Here is a 24,861-nt window from a genome sequence, read left to right on the forward strand (position 1 = left end):
AGAAGAGCTCCAAGCCAGGAAGCCTAGAGGCGAGGGTGGTCCTCGTATCGCGGGAAGAGGGCACAGGCTGGCAGAGCCCCCAAGCACAAGGAGGCCATGCTGTGGCCATTCTTACCAAGCGCGGCTGGCAGCCCCTGCGTTCTGAACCTCAAGCCTCATTGAGAGGTTATTAATAGGGAGTTTGTCTGGTGTCAGAGCGCAGACATAAACTGCATTAGCATTACCCCATAATCTTATTTAGTAAATGCTCATGCCGCTCCGTCTCCTGTAATTGCATTGGGAAGATGCAATATTTATGAAAGGGGAGAAGGGGATGTCACTGCTCATCTTGGTGCTGCAGTAAAAGTCCCGGGATGTACGGTGTGGGCAGCCGAGGCCTGGCCCGGGCTTGTGGGAGTGGGCAGCATGGGTGCCTAGGTCTCCCGGGGCGGCCCACCAAGCCTGCCCCCAGCGCGGAGCTTCCCATCCCCACCATCTCTCCCTGGCCTCAGGCAGCAGGGCGTTGTGGATGGAGGCAGCCACTGCTCCCCTTAGCGTACTCCTCCAGAAGGTCCTGGTCACTGCCCTGCCGGATGCACTGAGCCCTTCTGCTGGGTGCAAGACTCCCAGATTTGGCTCACTCCCACCCCTAGCTGGATATCCAGGGACCTTACCTTTGTTGCGTAAGCTGGGTGATCTGTCAAAGCTCAGCAGGCAGCAGTGGAAGGCAGCAGCAGGTGGGAGTCCTGGCTGGAGCAGGGGTCCTGGCTGGGGCAGGGTCTCCGTGGCAGTGCTGGCCACTGGATGATACCCAACAACGGCTGCAGCCCTAGGTTCCCAGGGTGGTGGCTCTCTTCTGCTTTCCTAGGATCCCCATGGCTCAGTCCCTAGGACACCCGCCCCACACCCAGTCCCAGGTCTTCTGTTTCTGGGTGGAGGAGGCAAGGGTGCCAACTTGCCCCAAGGTACTCAGAAGCATGGCTGTGTGCCCCCCACCCCTGAACACCCAGTCTCCACAGCTCTTGGGTGGAGCAAGACAAGGAAGTCTTGCTGGTGTGCTGGAGCACCAGCTGGTGGGTGTGTATGAGTGCTGAGGGGGGAGCTGGGACTCTGGTCGGCCACCCCACCCCCACCCCCACCTCCTGCACATGCAGGAGACACAGAGCCGTGCTTCCGGCCTGGCCGTGGGAGTCCCAGGCCTAGGGCAGAGGAGTCATTTCCCAGCCACACCTGGGGGAGCTTCTTGTGGTCAGGGCACTGTGAGTCAGACCTCAAAAAGCTGCGTGTGAGCACTGGATCGGCCGAGATGCAGAGCATGTCAGGGTAGGAGAAGAACAGAACAAAAAGATGCCTGTGCTTGGAAACCATTGTCCAGAAAGACGGGGAATGGAGAGGGGAGCAGAAGTGCAGGTTCAGGAACCACACTGTCAATTGCTGGTGGTGGGGATTCCGGTGGCAGTGTCTGATTCCCAGTGAGGCTGCTGTGGAAATCCAGGATGAGAGGAAGGCAGGTCCCTAGGCAGGCGCTTCCAGCTGCTGGCCTTGGGGTCGGTGTGGCCCCCGGCAGTGGGAGCTGGGTGTCCTTACAAACCCCATTCACACCTCACTCTCACAGAGCCCCACACTCTACCCTTAAACCACGTTCACACACACATGGCCAGCACTGCACTCACTGTGGGTGGCTCACAGCTCTCCCTGCTCTTGCACACTCACCCACTCACTCACCCCACGCTCACACAGACTACACACACCTCCCTCACTAAGGCATCCAACTGGTCTCATCTCCAGTGGCAGGTTCACCTCCCTCCCCCTCCTGCCCTCACTTCAGGGCCGAAGGGGCACGAACGGAAGGCAGCTGAGAACCAGGGAGAAGGGTGGGCAGAGGAGGGCCGCGGCCCCTCCCTGTGTCAGCCCCCTCGCCGCTATCCCATTAATCAGAGCTTCACAGTCCAGTTGCGGATCCCCGGCGCCCAGTGCCCCACGTAGCCCACGGGACAATGGGATTATTTCCGGGGGGAGAGGCTGCCTCGGGCAGGGGCTCAGGCGGCGGTGCCTCCTTTCCTCAATCTGTCCCTCGGCACCCAACCAGCGCCTGCGGCGGCCGGGGCGGGTGGCAGAGCGGACGCGGGTGGCGCGGGTGGCAGGGCGTGGCCGGCCTAATTCAATTAGCTGGGTCGCCGCCCCCTCCCCGCAACTCTGGGCCGGCTGGGGCTCAGCTTTGGGCAGCTGCTCTTTGTGCTGGGAGCCCATGCATATGGATACAGTCCCTCCGCCTTTGACATCCCCCCCCCTTTCTGGCACCTGCGGCTCCGTACCCCGCCCGCCCTGAGAGAAGGAGACCTTGGCCTCCCCAGAAAAGTTGGGAAACAGTTGGCTGCTGGTGGGCCGAAAGTGGCCAGCAGCGGTGCGTGAAGGGAGCGAGGTGGGTTTTACCTGAGCAGGAGGGTCTGCGAGGAAGAGAGTGTACCTGTACGTTTGTAGCCTCTGTGCAAACCTGCGTGTGTGCAAAGGGAGAGGTTTGGTTTGGTTTTGAATCTGTGTGGAGGATGTCTGAGTGTGGTTGAGTGTGTCTGTGGGCACCAGTGTACGAATGCGCAAAGGAGGCTTTGCGAGCATCTGTGGGGATTGCACACAGGAGTGTCTGCGTTTTGTGTGCAAGGGTTAGTGTGGGTCTGTGAGTCTGGGCGCCAGAGGGTGTTGTACCTGCACCAAGGCTGTATCTGGAAAGCCTCGGGCGTGCAGTGTCTGTAGGTGACCACTGGTGTATATGCAGGGGTCCGGGTGCAGGCAGGACAGTGTGAAACACATTTCCCCCGCCATCACCAGGACCACCCGAGCAGCAGCAGCTAACCCTAGCTGCTCCCAGGCCGAATTCAAGGCCCCTCACCCCGCCCCGTGTTTTTCTGATGGAGGAGGAGCTTGGCGAGTTAATTTCAAACCCGAACTCCAGCTCAACTCATTTATTCGGAGGAAACTTCCCGAACCCACCAGGCTGGCGCAGAGGCTGTGGCCGGGCGGCCAGACCCTCTCATTGGCGGCGGGGTTCCAGCCGGCCAGGCTTTCCTTTGCCAGGAACATCGCGGTCGCAGTTCCGCGGACGCCTGCAGCTTCCAACGTGCCCTGAGCGCTCTCAAAATTACCAGACCTGTCCATGAGAAGGCAGCCCGAGCTCCTAGGGGCGACCGCGAGACCTTCAACCCGGCTTCCCGGCCGCAGCCCGGGATTGAGCCCCCTGGGAGTCTGGGTTTCCTGGGCTTGGAGGTCTCCATCCGCCCCTCCTCTGAGGCCAAATCTCTGCTTCTGGAGGGGCGAGGAATTGAGGCGAGAATTCTGGGTAGATACGGCTGCCGCAGCAGGTTCATGGCCCAGCAGGAAAGCTGGCCTCATTCTCTGATTGCCTGCGGAGATGGAGCAAGAGACCAGCGCACCCGTGGATCCCCAAGGGAGCCTGCCAGCCCCACGCTGAAGGCGGTGATGGTCCTCAGAGGGCTGACGTGCATCAGGCTAGTGCTCTCCCTGCTCCCGCTCCCTCCCAGGCACCTCGGCTGAGGGCCTGGCTAAGGGGGTGCCCTCCACCACAGGAAATTCCTCAGATCCAGCAGGACACCTGGTCATTGAATACGGCCAAAGGTAGAGGCCAAGGGTGGGGGAGGCTGGCATGTTCCTGGGGCCCTGGGTCCTAGTTACTGGGACCCACTAGTGGGAAGCCCTCCTGGGCTGTGCCCGTGGAGCCCTCCTTTCGGGGGATGGCAGGGCCATAAAGATCTGTCTTGCTCTGAACTTTCTCTCAGCTCACCCCCCCCGCCCCACCTCACCCCACTCCACTCCACCCTTTGCTCCTGAGAGGAGACCTAGCATGGAAGACACACCCAGTCAAGGGCACCAGTGCTAGATGATGAGATCTGAGGGTCTCTGGGCCTCCCTTGGGAGGGAGTTGGTCAGAGAGAGCTGAGGCCCTAGCTCAGTGCCCAGAGGTGATGGGGTCAACAGCTTCCTTTTAGTCAGAAGCTGAGGGGGAGGCCTAGAAGGGAGGGCCTGAACATAAGGACCCCATTGCTCAAGCAGGATTTGGGTTGGGGGTAGGAGGAGGAGAAAGGTGCTGGCCCCTAAATCAGGTAACAGCTGAGGTGTGCCCTACATCAGGGAAGGTCTGTCCCCTGTCCCTCTGTCTTTGACCCATTTGGGGTCCCTCCACTGATGGGAAAAATGTGTGCCTGTCCTTCCACGTTGGAGAGATCCTCGGGCTTTGCTCTGTAAGCACCATCCCGGCGCTGGCCCTGGACAACTCCCACTGCCTGCCCTGAAGAATCACTGCATTGTGTGGCTGGACCCAGCCTGACCTGCTCACTCCCTCCTCCTCCATCCTAAGTTCCCAGAAAAAACACTACCTCTCCCACCCCCTCACCCCCAGGTTCCTCAGAGGTGAAGTGCCCTTTACTGGGTTTCTAAGTCCCTGAGTCACCAGCTTCACCTGCCTCCTCCATGGATGGGGACATTTTTCTGCCCCTTTCCTGAGGCAGGTAAGCAAGGCAGAAGGGGTACCTTTGGTACTGGGAATCCAGACCCCAATGGCCCCCCTGGTCTGCTTTGTGTTACATGTCCCCTTACATATTTCTCAGCCTGTTCCATCCTTTCCCTTCAAAATGCCTATTGGGCATACCCTGTCTCCCGCTGCCCGCCCCCACAGGCCCATATGTGGCTATTTCCCCGACAATTACACTAGAAAATAAGAAGCTCCTCCCACAGGTGTACACAAACCATCAGCAGCACATATCATTATTACACTCACACTGTCACACAGTAGATGAAGGATACTCTCGCCCTGTAGTATGTGCCCATTACAGAGGAACAGTTACAGAAACACACTCTTAGCCTGTTACGGAAAACACACATTCACTTGCATTCTCACTGACGTACATCCTTACACAGACAAATCCAGTTTGTAAAAATGACCCAGACTCCCTTCCTCTCTCCCAGCACCCTTACTGATTTGTGTTTTGCTTGCAGTTATATACCAATAGCCTAACACAGTACTATCCCAACAGTCTAACACTGATACATAATAGACACTTAATACATACTTGTTGGGTAAATTAACAAAATCAGTCCTCAAAGACATGCCCGGTATGTCTGCACAGCTACCCTCACTGTCATGCACTTTCACATGCAGCTTTCCCCTCATGGATGCACAGTCCCACAAACACAAAGTAATTAAGTTACCACAAACACCCCTAAGCTAAAGGACAACCCCTGGCCCAGGGGTCTCTCCCAGAGCGGGGAGGGAGCCGGGTGGGATCCAAAGAGGCCTCCCCCTGTGGCTGAGCCCTCCCTTTTCTCTTCCCCCAGCCCCAGCCTCAGCCCCAGCTGCTCCCCTTTTAATTGGAGGTACTTCTTTATCCTGCAGGCAAGGGGAGGGGGGCCGGGATGGCGCTGGGGTTGGGATGGTGTTACCAGGTGGCCTCAGGGCTCAAACTCACCTAGATGTGTGCAGGATACTCCTGCAAGGCAAGAACCACGATTGCCAAGTTTGGTGTTGAGGAAGCAGCTTGTAATGAGTGGAGTTGGAAAAGCAGCATTTGAGCCAGTCTCTGTCCCTTTCCGGGTTTCTGTGAGTCAGTTTTCTCATCTGTAAAATGGTGATAACAAAAGCCATACCACAAGATTATTGGAAGATGAAATGAGATAATTACTGTGACTGAAGGTGCCTAGGACATTACTTGTGCTTTGTGGGTCCTGCTTTCTTTCCCGCCCCGCCTCTTTCCTAGCAGGGCTACTCTGCAAAGCATGAAAAAGCACCGTGGAAACACCTCCACCGAAGCTGCACTGACTATAAGCTCTGTGTGAGTCTCCTCCCCCATTTCAGAAAACTTTCCAACCTGCAGCACTGCGCTCAGGTAACACTGCTTCCGGGAGGTAAGGGGGCAGAGCCCAGCGAATCCTCACCCTTTTGTCTCATCTTCCTAGGCAGAGATGGGACTGAGAGAGTAACCCTGGCCCCTCAGCAGCTATCCCAGTGGGAGACAAAGGCTGAGGTTAAAGTGGACTCAAAAACTCCAGCTGTGGGGAGGCCAGCACCTCAGAACTAGATTGGGATAAAAGTTGACTCATAAGCAAGAGAGGTGAGTGGGAAGCACTGAAAACATCAGGCAGGCAGGCAGCTGTGAGGGCAGGGGAAAGTTAGGACATCCCTGGCTTGTTGGGTTTTGATGAGAAGAGCACCCTGACAGTCTTAGTGGGCCACTAGGCGGCTGTGACCTCTGCCACCCTAGGCTGGGCCAGCAAGGGCGAGGTCTCCTCCCAGGTACTCTGGACAACTGGTGCCAGACCTGAGGAGGTGAGTGAGGCAGATGCCCAAAGGGATGAAACAGGCAGGGTTGGAATGTCATAGGGGCTGGAAAAGTCCATCTGGAGGAAGAAGAAAGGAGGAAGAAGAGTGTGAGGAACACTCACAGGGTTTCCAGCATGGGCCAGAAAGTGGCAAAGAGAAGTTGTTCTGAGGGTTACCTAGAAAGGCAGGGTTTTAATTGCAGCGGGCAGAACTGTGGTTAGACTCAAATGTGACTTCCTGACTAACAGGAGCAAGGCAACTGGGACCCAGCCTCAAAGGAAGCTGAAACACCCCTCCCCATCATTTTCAGCCTTATACAGAGAAAATAGTTCAGATTTGGGGGTTCCCAATCAATCCTCTTCTGTCTGTGGGACTTCGGGAGAGTTTGTTCATCTCACCAAGTCTTAGTTTTTGTTTCCTTTTTTAAAAAAAAATAGACTTCCCTGGTGGTGCAGTGGTTAAGAATCCGCCTGCCAATTCAGGGGACACAGGTTTGAGCCCTGGTCCGGGAAGATCCCATGTGCCACGAAGCAACTAAGCCCATGCACCACAACTACTGAACCCACATGCCTAGAGCCCATGCTCCGCAACAAGAGAAGCCACCGCAATGAGAAGCCCGCACACCGCAGCGAAGAGTAGCCCCTACTTGCTGCAACTAGAAAAAGTCCGTGAGCAGCAATGAAGACCCAATGCAGCCAATAAATAAATAAATAAATGTATTTTAAAAAAGAACTTCAAAAAATTTTAAAAATTAAAATAAAAATTAAAAAATGAGATATAATTCTTGTACCATAATATTCAGCCCTTTAAATCATACAATTCAGTGGTTTTTTAGTATATTCACAAAGTTGTGCAACCATCACCACTATCTAATTCTAGAATATTTCCATCACTACAAAAAGATCTGCAAACAGTAAATGCTGGAGAGGGTGTGGAGAAAAGGGAACCCTTTTGCACTGTTGGTGGGAATGTAAATTGATATAGCCACTGTGGAGAACAGTATGGAGGTTCCTTTAAAAAACTAAAAATAGAATTACCATATGACCCAGCAATCCCACTACTGAGCATATGCCCTGAGAAAACCAGAATTCAAAAGGACACATGTACCACAATGTTCATTGCAACACTATTTACAATAGCCAGGACATGGAAACAAGCTAAATGTCCGATGATAGATGAATGGATAAAGAAGATGTGGTACATATATACAATGGAATATTACTCAGCCATAAAAAGAAACGAAATTGGGTCATTTGTAGAGATGTGGATGGACATAGAGTCTGTCATACAGAGTGAAGTAAGCCAGAAAGAGAAAAACAAATATCATATATTAATGCATATATGTGGAATCTAGAAAAATGGTACAGATGAACCTATTTGTAGGGAAGGAATAGAGACGTAGATGTAGAGAACAGACATGTGGACGTGGGGGGAAGGGGAGGGTGGGACAAACTGGGAGATCAGGTTTGATATAAATATACTACCATGTGTAAAATAGATAGCTAGTTGGAACCTGCTGTATAGCACAGGGAGCTCAGCTCGGTGCTCTGTGACAAACTAGATGGGTGGGATTGGGGGGGTGGGAGGGAGGTCCAAGAGGGAGGGGATATATGTATACATATAGCTGATTCACTTCATTGTACACCAGAAACTAACACAACACTGAAGAGCAATTTTACTCCAATTAAAAAAAAAGAAAGAAAGAAATAAACTTTGTATGCTTTTGCAGTCAATTCCCACTCCCCCCACCCCACTGCCAGCTCCTGGCAACCACTAATCTACTTTCTGCTTCTATGGATTTGCCTATCCTGGATGGTTCATATAAATGGCATCATACAACATGTGGCCTTTTTGTGCCTGGCTTCTTTCACTTAACATGATGTTTTCTAGGATTTTCTGTATTGTAGCAGGATTTACTTTTTATTCTTTTTTATGGTTGAATAACATTCCATTGTATGGATATACCACATTTTACTTATCCATTCATCAGATGATGGACATCTGAGTTGTTTCCACTTTTTGGCCATTATGAATAATACTGCTATGAACATTCATTCTGTTTTCTTAATTATTTAAAAATGAGGATGTTTCTATTAACTTCACAGGATTGTTGTGAGTCTTAAATGAGATCGGTGTGGTGCCTGGCACACAGTAGTTTCTCAGTAAAACATTTATGTTTATCTCTGCTTTAGTTCCCTCAAGATAAGAGGCAAGAAAGAGACTCATTCAGGCACAAACAACTTCCAAAAAAGTTCTGGAACGTCCTGTGTAGAAGTATAGTACCCTCCTGATTGGGTGGATGGAGAGGAGAGAACTGGCAAGGGAGCAGAGTTCTCTCTCATGTTTCTGCTTAGTGTTTACAAACAACCACCAACTTCATATCTGGCTTTGTCTTGAGTGGGCCTTTGTCCACCTGCCTGGAGCCCAGGCAAGGTTTTTCCCATAGAGATGTGCCTCCAACCAGCAGCCAGGCTTCCAGGCCAACCCATAAAAGCAAGTTGAATCCAGCTCCTCCATCTTGATCAAGTCACTTAGCCTCGCTGAAATGTGGTTTCCTTGAATCCATAAAACGGGAATAATACTCATCTTGAAGAGCTGGTGTAGAGTTTATAGCGTTTTCTGTAACACTTACCACCATCTGGCTTATTGTATTTGCTTCTTTGTTTCTTGTATTCCATTCTGTGGAATGTAAACTCCATGAGGACAGGAACTTTGTTTTGTTCACTGCTGTTTTCCCAGTGCCAAGAACAGTGACTGACACATAGTAGGCACTCAATAAAATATTTGTTGAATAAGGAGGTTCTTTCATTCATTATTTACCCAAGATGAGTATATTTTGTGGGCTGTACTCCACAGGGGGGAACAGAGATGAGTAAGCCATTCCCTGCCTCCAAGGAGATCTCTTCAGGTTAAAGTAACAGACATGGCCAAAGCAAATAGATTGCAATGAGATGTGTTAAGTAGAATGTGAGCCTCCACATTCTAGCATCTTGTCTGATAGAGACAGTCCCTCCCTGAAGGCCTGTTGAATCTGAAATAGACCAGAAATAGATCCCAAGTGATCCAACCTGTGCCCTTACCAGGGCTTGGCTCCTGGGAGGGAGCAGACCTTTCTCTACTAGAGAGGAGGAAGAGGGGAAGCAGAAAAAGGGAGTTTCCTTCTTCTCTCCTGGGCTCTAAGCCAGTCAGCCACAGGCAAAACTTTGAAAAGGCCTAAGTTTGTCCTAGATGTACTTCCCTGATCTTGGTCCCACCATACCCAGCCCTCACTGTTTTAAGCCCCTAGGCCTCCCTTCCAAGATTCCAAAAGTAAGAAAATAACTCCTTCCCCTCACTATAATCCAAAGGTTTCTTGCTTGGAATAGCCAGCCCTGGGCTAGTTGCTAGGCAAAAGCAATCTGATTGAATTCATTCACATACTGTGGGAACTGCTTCTTGAAGCTTCTGTCTATTTAAAAGGAAAGGGGGTGTCTTGATGCCTGGGCACCCCAGCAGCAGGCCCCAAGCCAACTCCCTTGACTTGTGCCTGTCTTTCAGGAAGTCTTCCCTCCCTCAGTTTCTCTAAACTGGCAGAGCTGGGGTTGTTGCTGACTTTTTCAACAACATATAGCCAGTTGTTCATAGGCCTGTGTTTTAAAAGACAAGCCTGCACTCACCTTCCCGCCTCAGGGGCCTGGGCTCCATACCCGGGGAGTAGACAGTCTTCTACTTTCTAACAAGCCGGACTGCAAGTTTGGAGTAAATCCTCTGGTTGACAGACAGGTGCTTCCCAGCTGAGCCCTTGGGGTGATTCTCCAGTAGCGCTGGGATGCCCCTTCCCCAGAGGCCTGGTGAGCTGGCCCCTTTGGCCCAATTCTAAGCAAGCGGGCGGCTCCTGCCAGGCTGGGAAGAGGACTCTGACCTCCACCTCCTTGGGGCCATCTGTCTATCGGTCTCTGGGAATGCCGGCCTCCTCTTCTTTTTCTTTCTCCTCTTAAGCCTCTGGTTGGCCTTTTCTCTCTCTTCCTGAACTACTTCTCTGAGCCTCTGTCTCAGTCCCTCCGTCTCGGGCTCCTACATCTGTCTCGGCTCCAGGCCTCCCTCTCCTGTTCTCCGCCCCTCCCCCGCGCTGTCATTCACCCCGCTCCTCTTCGCGCACAGCCAATGGAGAGACCCGGCCGAAACGTCGAGGCTCGCTCGCACCGGGCTTTTTCGCCCGGTGATTGATGTCCCAGAGTCAACAGCTAGCGAGCAGCCGGAGAGGGGAAGGAGCAGCCGGAGAGGGGAAGAATACGGCGCCCCCTCTCTCCTTCCCCTCCCCCCTACTTTAGCCCCTCTGCGCACTTCGCCTCCAAGTCTCGGCGCAGCCAGGAGCCGCTGCTGCCTCCGCGCCTCCGCGCCGCTGCGCGCTGCCCCCGAGCCAAGCACAGCGAGTGCCACCGCCGAGGCCCCCCCCACCGGAGGGCCGGGGTCGGGGGCCAGCATGGAGCACCTGGGTCCGCACCATCTCCACCCAGGCCACGCAGAGCCCATCAGCTTTGGCATCGACCAGATCCTCAACAGCCCGGACCAGGGCAGCTGCATGGGGCCCTCCTCTCGCCTCCAGGACGGAGAATACGGCCTTGGCTGTTTGGTTGGAGGCGCCTACCCTTACGGCGGTGGGGGCCCCGCGGCCGGGGCGGGGGCCGGGGGCGCGGGGGCCTATGGCGCTGGAGGCCCGAGCGGCCCCGGTGGCCCGGCGGGCGGCGGCGGCGGCGGCGCCTGCAGCATGGGCCCGCTGGCCGGCTCCTACAACGTGAACATGGCCTTGGCGGGCGGCCCCGGTCCCGGCGGCGGCGGCGGCGGCGGCGGCGGCGGGGGGGGCGCGCTGAGCGCTGCGGGGGTGATACGAGTGCCCGCGCACAGGCCGCTAGCTGGAGCGGTGGCCCACCCTCAACCTCTGGCTACCGGTTTGCCCACCGTGCCCTCCGTGCCTGCCGTGCCGGGCGTCAACAACCTCACCGGCCTCACCTTTCCCTGGATGGAGAGTAACCGCAGATACACAAAGGACAGGTTCACAGGTGAGTCCGGCCCGCGCGCGCCCCGCCTGGCCGCGGTCCCGGCTCTCCTCTACCCCCTCGCTCCTGCCCCGTGGCTCCCCGCAGCCCCCTCTGTGCGCCAGCTCTCCCAGCTCTTCTTGGTGCCTCCCCCAAGTTCAGCCTCCCGCCACCTCTCTAAGCTCGCGGAATCGACTTGCTGGAAGAGTTCTCCCAGCCTGGGCCCCTCTCCGTCTCTCCTACAGGACCCCTGCTCTGAGACGCTCTCCCTGATCCCCTCTCGGAGTCCCTGGGCCCGGTCAGGCGGAGGGAAGGGGGATGTAGCTTCGGGACTACTACCTTCCGCCGGCATTTGGGGCTCGGGTATCTCGGAGAAAGGGGCGCAATGTGAACAAACTGTTTCTTCCGTCCCGGCAGATATTCTCTGGCCGAGGCGGCGAGCCCCAGAATCAGACGCAAGGAAAACAGGTTCCCCACCTCCCTTCCCCTACACACACACACACACACACACACACACACACACACACACACACACACACACACACTTCGCGCTCTGTGGTCCAGTGCCCGTTGCGCTGCCGAACCCGGTAGAGGTTCCGAGCCGGAGTAAAGCAACAGAGCTGGCGGGCCCTTCTACCCGGACTGCAGGCTCCGTCCGGGTCAGTGGCAGCGCGAGGCTGAGCCGCCCGCTTCATTTTCGTTCTGTCCCGGCTCGGCGTCCTCCCCTCTGGGCCTAGCCTTGTTTCCTCCGGCGTGAATAATGCACCGGCCAGGCCCGTGATCGATCGGCAGCCGAAAGAACTCCTGGGACGATTACGCGCTCGGCGGCGGCCGCCTGCCGCCCTCTCAGCTGCCTGCTCCGCGCCTTCCTCCGCTTGCCTCGGCTCCCTCCGCTCCCGCTTCCGCTCACGGCACTCGGCTCTCGCTCCTGCGCGGGCCCCTTTCCCCGGCCTCACTTCCCGCCGCCCTTAGCGTTCCCTGGATCCGAGACTACGATCCTCCCGCCGGACCAGGCCCCCAAGCCCGCTGGGAAGCAGCCACGAGTTGAGCCTGAGTTCCTGGCCGGGCCTTAGACAGAGGAAGCAGGAGGCATAGGCGGCTGCCGACCGACCACGACGTGGGGCTCCCATGGGGCTCGGGCTCCAGGGCCCAATGGTGGAAGGGGAATAGGCAGTTAAGAGCTAGACCCTGGGCTAAGCCCCTGTTCCAGCCTTGGGTCTGACCCTTGGGTCCTCGGCCCAGACCCTGGGTCTGTGGCAAACTGGGGTGGAGGGAGGTAGAAGAGCCATTCTGCTCTGGGCCTCCGAAGGGGCCCCAGTGCCCCAACGCAAGTCCTCTCAGGCCTGGGGAGGCAGGGCCTAGTGCCCCATCCCACTCCCCCACCCAGGCCAGGCTGGTCTTAAAAGACTCTGATGGAACACCCCCCTCCCCCCCCCCATCCTGGAACCCACTGGGCCTGGGTCTCTGGCGAAAAGATACTCCACGTAGCCTACCTAGGGGAGCCACAGCCTGCCGTAATCTTGCTTCAGGCCTAAAGAAGGTTCTGAGGGAGTATATGGCTGTCACCTTATGCATCTGCCTTTGTGCCTGTGCTTGTCTGGGTGTCAGCTTGTCTGGGTGTATAGATCTATAATTTGCCCCTGTTGTATGTGATGTGTCTGTGTATGTTGCTGTGTGATAGAGGCCTCAGGTCAGGACCCAGGATTCAGGGCCTTGACCAAGAATAGCCTCTTACCGTTGGGCAGCTTCCCTGAGGCTGGAGACCTGAGGCTATGGGGGGGACTGCGACCTTTAGCTCGCCTCAGACGTGCCCCTCAAGGAGACTGCGGCTGTGTCTGACGGGGCACGTGGGAGCCCAGGGCTAGGGAGGCCTCCGTGGTGGCGGCAGTGGCGTCGGCCTGGCGGGCGGGGTGGGGGGCCATTTCACGCCGCGGGCTTGGAGCTGAGGGCTGACGGGAGGACCACAGCCCTTCTCTTGGGGTCTAGCCGCTGCGCTCGCTGACTCGCGGGGTGTCGGGCCTGGGACGCCTCCTGACGCTCTGCCGCTTGCCTCTGCCGTCTGTCTGTCTCCCGCTCCAGTGGCCCTCTCACCCTTCACTGTAACACGCCGTATAGGTCACCCCTATCAGAATCGGACGCCCCCCAAGAAGAAGAAGCCGCGCACGTCCTTCACGCGCCTGCAGATCTGCGAGCTAGAGAAGCGCTTCCACCGCCAGAAGTATCTGGCCTCGGCCGAGCGCGCCGCCCTGGCCAAGGCGCTCAAAATGACCGACGCGCAAGTCAAAACCTGGTTCCAGAACCGGCGTACAAAGTGGAGGTAAGCGCGCTGGGCGGGCGCGGCCGTGGGTGGCGCAGTCCCCGGCTCCGGGCCTCTCTTGGGGCGTTCATACTCCCATGCTCGCCACTTTCCTATGGCTCTGGTTCGGAGGAGCGCGCTGCTCTGCTAGGCTCGCGGGGAGCGGAAAGCCACCGTGGCCGATGACGGGACGGGGCCGGAGAGCCCCAGCTGTTTTTCTTTCCGGCTTTCTGGCCCGGGGGAGCACACTCAGTGCGGGTGTAGACGCGGCTGGTCTCCGCCGCTGCTTGGGGAAACGTCCGGGTTCGAGCGCAGTCTACGCAGTCCAGGCTTCCGAGATCAGTGAGTCCTGAGGGACTTTTTGTTTGCGCAAACTTACGCGTACAGAGATGCCTCGTCTATCCCGGAGACCGGAGGTAGGATGGCAGGCGCCCTGTTTCTGCGCCCCAGCCGGGCTCCCGCTAGAGCATCTGGGACCCCATACCGTGGGCCTGGGCCCTGCTGACTCCCTCCTCCCCAGACGCCTGGCCTGGGCGCAGGGGGTCCCCTACCCGGGAAGGGGAAAATCAATTTGCGCCGGCTGCGTTGGGGTTTTTGAGGGTCCCACTGAAAGGGGGATCAATCAGGAGCAGATGGGTGTATGTGTGTGAGTGAGAGAGAAAGAGAGAAACATTTTCTCTTCTCTCGTCACACACCCACAACTACACTCATTTTTTCCCCCACACAGGCGCTTTCTCCGGTTGCACCCTCTTGCACCCCTGCACCTTCCCGCACATCTGGCCCGCATACTCGGTTCCACACAGCCGGGAGTTTCTTGCTAGCTCAGGCCTCAGTGGGGAGAGCGAGAGAGTCTGGGCGAAGTCCCCGGCGCCTGGCCGGGAGGGCCTGGGTCCGGAGGAAGGAATTGGAGTTTCTTTTTCTGAATGAAGGCTAGGAATCTGCCGCCGTGGCCACAAAGGAAGCCACTGCCCTGCGAGTCTGCTGCTCCCCCCACATTCCTGCTGCTGGGGAAGGGGTGGGAGACATTGCTCCAGACCTCTGGAAAGCTAAGGAGGGAGCAAGGGCTGGGGGGGGGGGGTGGACGTACTTGCATTCCCAAGGCCCACCGGGGCTGCAGCCTAGGGGAGGGGAGGGAGTCAGGCAAGCCCTTGGGGTCGGGGCACAGAGAAAAATAGAGAGTAGCAGGCAGAGAGAAACTGATACACAAGGGGGGGGGGGACGGCGGCAAAGACAAACACCCCACCCAGGGAGAAAAGGAAAAAACAGTCAGCCTGAAGAAGTCTTATGTACAATAACGGAAAGCCATAGATGACTAAAACCTTCATTTTCATTTCAAACAAATTCCCTGAAATTCTGAGAGAAGGAAGAGAGTGGGGTGAGAGAAAACAAGAGAAAAAAAGACACAAAGTCTAAAGGAAGAGACATAGTTTGAAATGTGGGGAAGACGAGAGACAGAAAGACAGAGCGAAAAGGCTAGAAGGGGCAGCGAGGAGGCCGGCGTCCGCCGCTGAGAGAGGCCCTCGCCAGCTTCGCGCGGCTTCATCGATCGCCTACAAATTGCTTCTGGAGGCCCCGGGGACTCCCATTAGGTCTGTCCACCTTAGAGACAGACGTTTGATCTCAGTTGACGGGGTGGAGGGGAGGCATTAAATGGAATAAGTGAGTCATCGCCTCCCTGGACCGCCTCGGAGGAAGCCGGCCGGTCCGGCGGGAATCCCGGCAGGGCACAGGGCTCGGCGCAGGAGGTCAGAAGACTGGGAGAGGTTCGCAGAGGGAAGAGGGAGAAGAGAGGTCTGTCAGGGCAGCTCATATCCACTGGCCCTTGCCCCTGCCCTGGACTGGTGGGGAGGGTGAGGCCCCTCAGGCTTGGGAAGGTTCCTGGTCTTCCTGGGGTCTGGGGAGAGGCGAAATGCCATCCTAGCCCTGGCTGCGCCTTCCAGGCTGGTGAGGGTGTGGGCCCTGCCTGGAGCCGGGGAGCCCCAGCTGCTTGGGCCTAGCGGATTTCCCCCAGCTCCCCCAGGATACCCCCCAATCTACTTTTGGGGTTTCCAGTCTTTGTGGAGTCAGGACCCTCAAGATAAGGGAATGCATTCAAGGGGCCCAAGCAGAAATTGGGGGCTGCGAAGGGGAGCAGTGTTCGTTCAGGCTGTCTACCGGGAGCGCACCCGAAGCGTCGGTAACGGCTTGTTCCCGGTGCAGGCGGCAGACCGCGGAGGAACGTGAGGCCGAGAGGCAGCAGGCGAACCGCATCCTCCTGCAGCTGCAGCAAGAGGCCTTCCAGAAGAGCCTGGCGCAGCCGCTGCCTGCCGACCCGCTTTGCGTGCACAACTCCTCGCTCTTCGCCCTGCAGAACCTGCAGCCGTGGTCTGACGACTCGACCAAGATCACCAGCGTCACGTCCGTGGCGTCGGCCTGCGAGTGAGCCTGCCTGCTCCGCCCCGTGAGACCCGGGCCCAGACAAGGGTCGCGAGGCCTGAGAGCCGCGACTCTCGCCGCCCTCCTGCCGAAGACTGCGCGCAGCAGGGGAACGCCGTGCCCCTCCGCACCGGCCCGCGCTCTCGCGCCGACGCTGTTCTCTTTTTGGTGGAAAAGAAGAGAAGACCGTGCAAGAAAGGGACGCGCCGCCGCCTCCCAGATGCCTATGCGGTCCTGCGCCTGCTGGAACTGTTCGGAGTCCTCCGTTTGCGTCTCTTTTATTTTATTCTGATTTTTAACGTGGGACTGAGAGAGGCAGGAGAGGTGGAGGAAGAAGAGCTTCTGGGATCCCTAGAGGACAGCATGAGCTGTCATTTGAACTTGCCCTGGGGAGAGCACTCTGTTTTCCACTCCCCATCATACACGGACACCCACAGGCCCTCGCAGAGGTGATTTCACTGTTCCTCCTGGTGTCACCCCACAGTCACACACAGGGGACCTATGGCAGAGTGTTATGCACACACAGGGCCACAGCCTTCACACCCTTGACCCTTACTATCAGGGGTGACCCAGATTCATTCTGAACAGCATGGCACTTCTCACAAACACAAGGCCACGGTCACACTGTGACACATCGTCACACACACAGCAGCCACAACAGCGTCACTTGGCCTGCCAGACCCCCATCACATAGCCTAGCCGCACCCAGGTACGCACAGGCAGGCTTCCACACAAACTCAGCCTATTTCTCCAGATCCTGTTCGTTGGGGGCATTTAAGTTATGCACTTATAAGGTGTTTTCTGTGTAACCTTTTTATAAAGTGCTTGTGTAATTTATGTGAAAAAATAATAAAACCCTCCGGATCCGGAGTCAAGGCTGCCTGCTCCTTGCTGAGCCCAGCACCTTGCAGCTACTTGGGTTTGGTGTGAGCTGGTGCAGCCAGGGCAGCCCTTGGTACCTAAATTTGAGGGACATGTGGGGGCCAGGACCTACAGGCTCTGGAGAGAGGAAAGAAGGAGGGGAAGAAATGGAGAGAAGGCAGTGCTGAGGAAAGTTGGGAGAGCCAGGGTCTCCTGGGACAGCCAGTGCTAGAGATTTGTCTTTGGGTGTGAGAGTTATGCGTGTGCATTGTGTGTTTGTGATGGGTGTGGGCAATCAGGATTTCACTGATAATGAATGTTTGTAAGTGTTCAAGTATGTAATTTTGTTTGCAGTTGTGTGTGCTTATTCTGCTTAAGTTGCAAATCGAAACTACCGTTATACATACGAACTTGTAGTGGTGTGTGTGTGACCATGTATGAATGTGGCTTTTTGGATAGTTGTGTAATCACCCACCAGTGTCTGTGATTGTGAACGAATCATGTGGTAATGTTTGTGAAAGTACATATTAGTTTCTCATTGTGCATCTATTTTTGTGTTAAATGTGTGAATGTTTGTGATTGTGTATCATCTATAATCGTATGAATGCAATCATGTATGAGATGTGTTTTACTGTATATATTTGTGTGGGACCGTATATAATTGGGGGAGTGAATTAACGGGGAGTGTGGATCATTGTGGGTGACTGTCCCTGCAGGTGAGTGTGTGTGGTGTTGTGTGAGTGGGTGTAATTGTGCACTGCTGGTGTACATGGTGGTGGGGGTCTAAGGTGGGGTGTGCAGATACATTGTGGGGGTATCAGCATCGGCTTGGAGTTTGGGGGTTCCAGGCTGTTACCCAGCAAGCTGGAGAGACTGGGGCATGCTGTCAGCAATCGGGTCAGGATCCTCTGTGGTGCTCAAAACAAGACTTCCCAGCTTCCAGCACTAGCCTGGCCTAGGAGAGAATCTGAAAAACAGACTTCCCAGGGACCTTCAGGGAGGCCCCAGACCATTTCAGCAGGGACAGCAGCCACAGTACACAACCCTCCGCATAACATTTAGTCCCCTGCCTACTAGACCAATCTCAGGATGCACAAAACTGACTTGAGCCTGCTTTTCTGGAAAAAGCTAGGTGGTGAAGGCTTTGGGGAACATGCCATCCTTGTATAGGAGGGTGGGGGCATAGGGGGCTCTTTCTTTGGGATGGGAGAGTGAGAGAACTTTGTGGCTAAAAACTAGAAGAGAGTGGGGTGTGGGGCTTGTTCGTGTATGCAGAGTTGTGTGCACCCACACTGGGGTTGACTGGAGGAGAGTTATGGAAACCATTAGAGCCCTCATGCTCACCCAGACTGCCATCCTGGATCTGCCATATGATATGGGGACAAAGCACAGCAACCTCCAACCCAAGGAGGTCCAAGGGGAAATTTGGCTGAGTGGGCAAAGGGCAGTGTTGTTCACCTCTCATCTGTGGCCCCCTTGGAGTAGGATCTGGGCAGAAGAGGATTCTGGGTCCAAAGGACTTCTGGGGTAGAGGGGCTACCCCACCCCCAGGCCCACCCAGTGACCAGGCCAGGCCCTGATGGTGTGTTGGTCGTGGGGAGAAAGTTCTGGCCTCAACGTCAAGTCTGCAGTGGGTCTCCCGCCGGCACTGGCTGCCGCATCCAGTACCGGGCCAAGCGAAATCTGGAAATGGCCTTCTGGAACCGCAGAATTTGGCTCCTTCTGCCTGGGCAGGTCTGGCTGTTCTTCCCCTCCCACCGCCGGGACTGGAGCTGCCCAGCCCGAACCTTCTTCGTTCGGTGAGGTATCTCTCCTTCATTTGCGTCTTTAAGAGGCACCTTCAGTGCCTACCCGTTGTAGTATTCCAGAGTTGCCGACCCCAGAGGAGTCTGGGGTCTTCCTCCCACCTCCCAATCCCTGGGACCCCTCAAGAGGCTGGGCGCCCGAAGGCTCCTGGATATTTTCTGGCCGCAGACTGTCCAGCTGAGGAGCTGAGGCAGGAATGGGGAGTGGCTGCCCGGCCCAAACTCAACCCCCATATCGGCTCCGAAGTCCGACTCTTCACGACCACCCCTTCGCCCCTCCTCTTGCAAGACAAACGCAAGCACAATTAGGCAGAACACACTTCCTCCCCAAATACCTCCTACCTGCCCCGATCTTCACAAACAGCTGGGGTCACACTCAAAACGGCGCGGGCCTAGGCCCCTCAGCCCCGCTGCTCTCGGACCCTGTCCAGCTTGTCGGGGACTCGCGGGGGATTGGGCTTCCGCACGCCAGGATGCCGGGCGCCCAGCGCGGGAGGCCACCCGACTCCCCGTCCCCACTCCCGGTTCCCGCGCGCCTGCTCCCGGCGCTCGCTGGCGGCCCGGGTCGCACACTCTCCCGGGGCCCCTCCCAAGCGCCCGGCCCCGGGGCGAGGCGTCCCAGGGGGTGGGGGCAGACTCTCCGGGGCCCCGGGGCCCTTGGCGCTGAGGGACGGCGCGCAACTCCCTTCTCTCCGCCGGAAATTCGTTGGGGTGGAATCTCGCCGAATCCCGCGTCGGCCGAGGGCCGCGGCTAGGACAGGCCGGGAGAGCGGCGGGGCCTGCACACCCCGTCCCGAGGGGACGCAGGCTGGAAGGGAGTGGGCTGCCAGGGTCACAGCCAAGGCCAACTACCCACAGCAGAAAGCTCACAAATCCCGGTCTGCCACCGCCCCTGCCGGAAATGGTAGGTCTCTGTTCAAAAAGAGAAGAGGAACAAATTATCCGAATAATGGTGTGTAGGGGTGCGGAAAGAGAAGAGGAATTAACGAACCTGCCTTTCTGCCCACTTCCTTCCTTGGCTTGAGTGAGATGATTGCACTGACCAAATTCCCCGGTGAGTGAGGCCCCCATCACCCGCTCAGACCTGGCTCAGCCCAGAGCAGTGGCTGACAGAGTGGTGGCCTTTGGGGGCCCAGAAACCCATGCAGGGCTGGGGTCCTAGCATTCCCCGTACTGTGCCGCGTGGCACACAGAGAATCTGGCTCAACCTGTTAACTATAATAGCAGCTTTGTGTGGCCGGATCTGTGCCTGGGGGCTGTGCCTGGGCACGGCCTGAGCACTGCCTGGTAAAGCCCCCACTGTAGTGGCAAGTGTGGGGTTTGCCCTGGGCCTAGGACTCAGATAGGCATCCTGTGTGTGGCGTGACTGAGTTGCAGATGGGCAGGTCGGTTCCAGGTGTATGAGACAATTAAGCGGGGACCTCCAGGCTGCGCAGAACTGGAGCAGCTGGGATTCAGAGGCCATGCTGGAAGGCGGAGTGGGGTGGAGCTGTGGCCCCAGAGCTGCTCTGAGGGCCCCTGAGGCCAGATGCTGGAAGAAACCCACCCCCACTCCTGCTCTGTTCCTCCTGCTCTGCTCAAACCCCCGCTCCCCACACACACTTCTCACTCCCTCCTCGCAGACCCTGCTCCTAAGCAGCTTCTCACTCTCCTAGGCCTTCCTGATCGGCTCAGAGTTTGGTGCCTGGCGGCCAAGTCACTGCCTGGGCAACTAAGAGAGCTACCCGCGATTTTCCGCATGGCTCGAACCCACTGCCCTCTGTCCACCCAGGAAGGCCTCTAGAATCGCCCACCTGCACTCACACCTGGATTCCTTATCCTGAGGAGTCCCATAGGAACAGGCTGAGCGATTGCGAGGGCTGGAGCCAGTTTGGATTTTCCAAGGAGTTCAGAGTGGACTCAGAAGATGTTGTGTGAGATTGGGGGTGTGGGGGGGGGGCAGTGGTGAATGGAGGAAGCGATGAGTACCCATGTTGTGTTGAGGGATGGGTACAAACTCACATCCTCTCACGCACGGCCTGCGTCGCTGTGGACAACCTCACATACCTCCTCCAAATGTACAACAACTGAGGTGTGCAATGTTAAGGCGAACTACAGGTGTGCCATTCGAAGCACACAGTCTCCACTTCTGGGTCCGCAGTTACCCCCAAAGCTCCCATGGGTGGTTACCACGCGGCCACCCTGCCAAGGGCTTTCCTCCTCTCCTTCTCCCATCTCTTCTCCCCCAGCTTGGAGGGAGGAGGGTCTAACTCGACTGCCGGTTGGCGTGGGGGTGGAGATTGCTGAGGCCTGCGCTTTGGTTTCTAGCCCCGCAGCTCCATCGGGCGAAGAGACCCCATGGGCTGAGAGGCTGGGCTTGGGGGCAGCAGGCCGCCCTGGATTCCGGCCGAGGACCCTAGCAAGGCCCAGAAAGTCCAGCGGCCGCCGCTGCCTCCCCGGAGCCCTTGGCAATCCGGCCTCCTTGTGTGTGCGAGAAGATGGGGGGACAGGGGGTGCGAGGCCCCCACTGATCTGTGCCGCTCTAGGGGAGGTTTGATAGGAGCTGCTCCTGCCACCTCACGTTTTCCGCCCTGTGGTCCCAAAGCCCACGTATCTTCGGTTCCTGCGGGAGGAGTCACAAGTCCCCATATCCGAAGGCCCAAAAGCGGGAGCCGGATCTGGGGCTTCACCGCAGAAACGCAGGACAAGTGAGTTCCGGGCGCCCTCTAGGGGCCGCGCGGGGAGAGGAGCCTCGAGCCGAGGCCCTGGGAGCTTGAGGCCTGAGGGACCCTGGAGACCTCAGGGGCGGCTGCTACCAGCCCCGGTGGAAAATAATAACGATAATAACATTAATAAGCAACATTATTGAGCACTTGCTGTGTTCCAGGCACTGTACTAGTTTTTAAAGGTATTAATGCATTCTTAACAACCACCGTATGATGTAGGTAGTATTTTCATCCCACTTTACAGACAAGGAAAATTGAAGTCCAGAGAGGTTAAGCAACTTGCTTAAGAGCACGCGACTGATAAAAGGTGGGGCCAGCATTCCAACCCAGGGTCTAACCCTAGAGCCAGGGTCTTGGGAGGGATGGTAAGTCCAGGGGTGTGGTGGATTTGAGGAGGACTCCTCAAGGAATGTCTCATTTTGTGGAGGGAACTCGTAGCTCAGAAGTCCACTGGGATTTTGCTCCCCTAGGACTTTGGGAAAAAATGTTTCCAAGCTGCTCCAGTCCTCTGGTTCCCCTCCAGCTCTGACTTCTCCCCCCGCCTTCCAGGATCCCCTCTGTAGCACTGCCAGGACCCTGAGACCTTGCCCTCCTCCTTCCCTGCACCTATCCAGTGCCCACCCTTTTGGCCTTCCCAGCCTGAGCTTGCCACCTTCCAGGAGCCCTTTGGGATTGGAAGGGAGTTCTGTACACTTCCACCCCTCCCTCTTCTGGGTCAGCAGGATGGGGGATTCAAATCAACAGAAAGTTAAAAATAGAAGTGAATGAATCACACTTTATTGGACAAAAGAGTGGAGAACCAGGAAGGAAAATCCTTCCTCTCCTTTTCCATCTGCTCTGTGCAAAGCCTGTAGCTGGGGGAGGTTGCTCTGGGCTGGAGGATGGGAGAGCATGTTAGTGGGTCAGAGAGTTAGCAAGGGCTTATGCCGAACTTGTAAACAGTAAGATTCAGTTAGAATATGAAAAGAAAAGAGAGCACGTTCTTCCCTTCTTCCCTGCCTCCTCCAGAGTGGTAGAGGAATTGGGGGGGAAGTGTCCCTGGGGAGACTCTTTTATATACAATATAAGGTATATCCATTTATATATAAATTGCACCTGACAGTCTTAAACTTTAAGGTATATAAGAAACACTTGGGAACCTTGTTAAAATGTAGATCCTCATTCACTATGTCTGGGGTGGGGCCTGAGATTCCAGATTTAGGACAAGCTTCCTGTGGTGCTAATGCTACACTACCACCCTATGTCTGAGATTTATTCCTGGGTTCTCAAGCTTGCCTGTCAAATATGGCCTGTAGTTTTATTTTATTTGCCCAAGAGGATTTTTTCTATTTTATTAATTTAAAGAAATGAAGAATACAGACACAACAGATACACTAAAATTCACTCTCCAGCACGCCACAGGCCTCACCACTTCCCTGTTACCTGCACGGCCCCTCTCTTTCCCCACACCCTCTTCCTTCTGCACCTGTCCCTCTGTCTAAAATCCTCTTTCACTCCCAGGCAGCTGCTGAGGTGACTTTGGACATCAACCTAGGTTTTGAGCTCTTCTCTGCTTTCTAACCTCGGGCAAGTTAATTAAATTTTAGGAGCCTGCAGTTTCCTTCCCCAAATGATAAAGCCAACCCTTCCCCGCATTACAGAAGGGATTAAAGAGATAACGCAAGTAAAAGCGTTTGACTCTTCGCTGGTGCTCCAGGAGTGGCGCCGCGAGCCCCCGGGGTAGCTTGACCTGGTTTTTCTGCGCACCAGGCTGGGTGGGGCGGCAGGGGGCGGGGGCGGGGGCGGGGGCGGGACTGGGGGGCGGTGGGGGCGGGTCCTACAAGCTGCAGGGGCCCCGCCCTCCCCTCCTCATTCCCGGATGCTTGATTTCCGGGCGGAAAAGTCGAGGGGCCGCTCTTCGCGACGGCAGCCTTCCGTCCTCAGCGCTTCTAAGGGAGCCTTACTGTGTATTTAGGTGCCGCGCTTCCCGCCCCTCCTCGGAACAAGGAGCAGGTTAGCGAGTCCCCACGTTCACAGGCGCCCGACTGTCCGCTGGGGTGGGCCGGCGGGGTGAGAACTGGTACAGACCCAACAGGGATGGGTGGAGACTGGCCCAGCCCTAGAGGGCCAGAGGGCCGGAGGCCCGGACAGGGTGGGGCCGCTGCAGAGCAGTGTCTACCACCGTCCCCTGCCGGTACGTGCACCGCACACCTCCGCGCTTGCTCACAGGCACACACGGCCCTCTTCCTGTCTCAAACTCTCAGGCTGGGTCTCAGACTGACCAGTGCGTCCACAGAGGGGGACAGTCCTGCCGCATGTCTACACATTTACCCACTCATTCCTTCGAGATCCTTGGTTACACAATAGCTGATGTCCCCAGATCTCACCCTCATGTTTGCCTCCAGTTCAGGGAAATGCAGGATTGCAGGCATTCACCCACTTGTTCCCAGGTGGCCACAAGGCCACACCTGACTGCATATGGACTTGGAGGTGGGTCCCACAGGTTCATAGGAAAACACTTAGGGGCCTTCGCAGAGTCCTCTCACCAGTTCACTTGCTGTCAGGGGAAAACCGGCTCTTGCGTGTTGGCACATTTGTTCAGGAGACCAGCCCACGAGCTCACAGACGCACAGCGGTACCCTTGAACCCATTTCTACCCACAGGCTTTCCTTCTCTCCCTTTCACATCTCAGGTCAGAAATTGGGTGCTTTCTGGTCAGCGCAGGGGTGGCATGTTTGCTCCACTGAGACGTATTATGCAGGTTGGTGGGCAGGAGCAGTGGGAGAGGATGGTTTATTAACCCCACAGAAGCACTAAGTCAGCTCGGCGTCCTCAACTACTGTCCTAAGGGAGAGTAAGGCAGTGGCCCACCTCTGTGCGCAGGGGCCCTGGGACAGAAGGCAACTCCAATCCCGTTTATAGCGCTGGTGCACACCAGCCAGCCTAGGTGCAGTGGGAGAGGCTTCTAGCCTAGAGAAAGTGAGGGGTGGTGGCTCCTGAGGGACTGGATGATTCTCAGTTGAGAGTGGGGGGTGACTGAGGCAGCAGATCCCTGGAAGGCCGGGGGCCTTTGACTGCACAGACTGAGGAGAATACTCAGTGCAGGCCCCCACCCCCAACCGAGTCCCCGAGCCTTCTGCCCTGGGGTGGGTTCCACTGTCCCCTCCACACAGCTTGTTGCGGGGTATCACCACCAGTTCACAGGAGTTCACGGGACTCCAGTGAGCTCCAGCGCCGACCTGCATGGAGCTGCCCCGCCGTGCACAGAAGACAGCCCAGGGCGAGGGGAAAGCTCTGCTTTCGCATACACACAGCCTGGAGCCTAAAACGTAACCAGGCCAAAAGCTCAGCGGAAAGCTCTGTAGGGACCATTAGTGAGCGACGCAGAAGCGCCCCGTCGCCTCCACCAACCAAAGGGACTGTCGGGGCCAGACAGCAGGGGACACTCGGAGGCAGAGGATGACAGGTTGGAATGGCA

The 24,861-nt window shown here is 56.5% G+C and overlaps 1 protein-coding gene across 6 annotated transcripts; it reads left to right on the forward strand.

Moving 5' to 3' along the window:
- Positions 1 to 1,278: 1,278 nt before the first annotated feature.
- TLX1 (T cell leukemia homeobox 1) lies at positions 1,279 to 18,476 on the forward strand. Of its 6 annotated transcripts, XM_082407859.1 has the most exons (5): positions 1,279 to 1,302; positions 5,748 to 5,819; positions 6,745 to 11,790; positions 13,438 to 13,639; positions 15,818 to 18,476. In XM_082407859.1, exons 3-5 carry the CDS (start codon positions 10,770 to 10,772, stop codon positions 16,038 to 16,040), a joined length of 1,446 nt encoding a protein of 481 aa, XP_082263985.1. In that variant the 5' UTR covers positions 1,279 to 1,302; positions 5,748 to 5,819; positions 6,745 to 10,769; the 3' UTR covers positions 16,041 to 18,476. The 6 variants fall into 6 exon arrangements, with proteins under 6 accessions (XP_082263985.1, XP_082263987.1, XP_082263984.1 ...); XM_082407861.1 differs by lacking the exon at positions 1,279 to 1,302 and having other exon boundaries at positions 3,562 to 11,346; positions 11,740 to 11,790; XM_082407858.1 differs by lacking the exon at positions 1,279 to 1,302 and having other exon boundaries at positions 3,562 to 11,790.
- Positions 18,477 to 24,861: the final 6,385 nt, after the last annotated feature.

This window comes from Balaenoptera borealis (assembly GCF_965194805.1).
Source record: "Balaenoptera borealis genome assembly, chromosome: 10".
NCBI lineage: Eukaryota > Metazoa > Chordata > Mammalia > Artiodactyla > Balaenopteridae > Balaenoptera > Balaenoptera borealis.

Bases quoted from the DNA above. Each gene is read 5' to 3' on its own strand.
- TLX1 (XM_082407859.1), top strand. From the start codon at position 10,770: ATGGAGCACCTGGGTCCGCACCATCTCCACCCAGGCCACGCAGAGCCC. The intron at 11,791-13,437 runs GTTCCCCACCTC...CACGCCGTATAG, and splicing joins ATCAGACGCAAGGAAAACAG to GTCACCCCTATCAGAATCGG. The intron at 13,640-15,817 runs GTAAGCGCGCTG...TTCCCGGTGCAG, and splicing joins AACCGGCGTACAAAGTGGAG to GCGGCAGACCGCGGAGGAAC.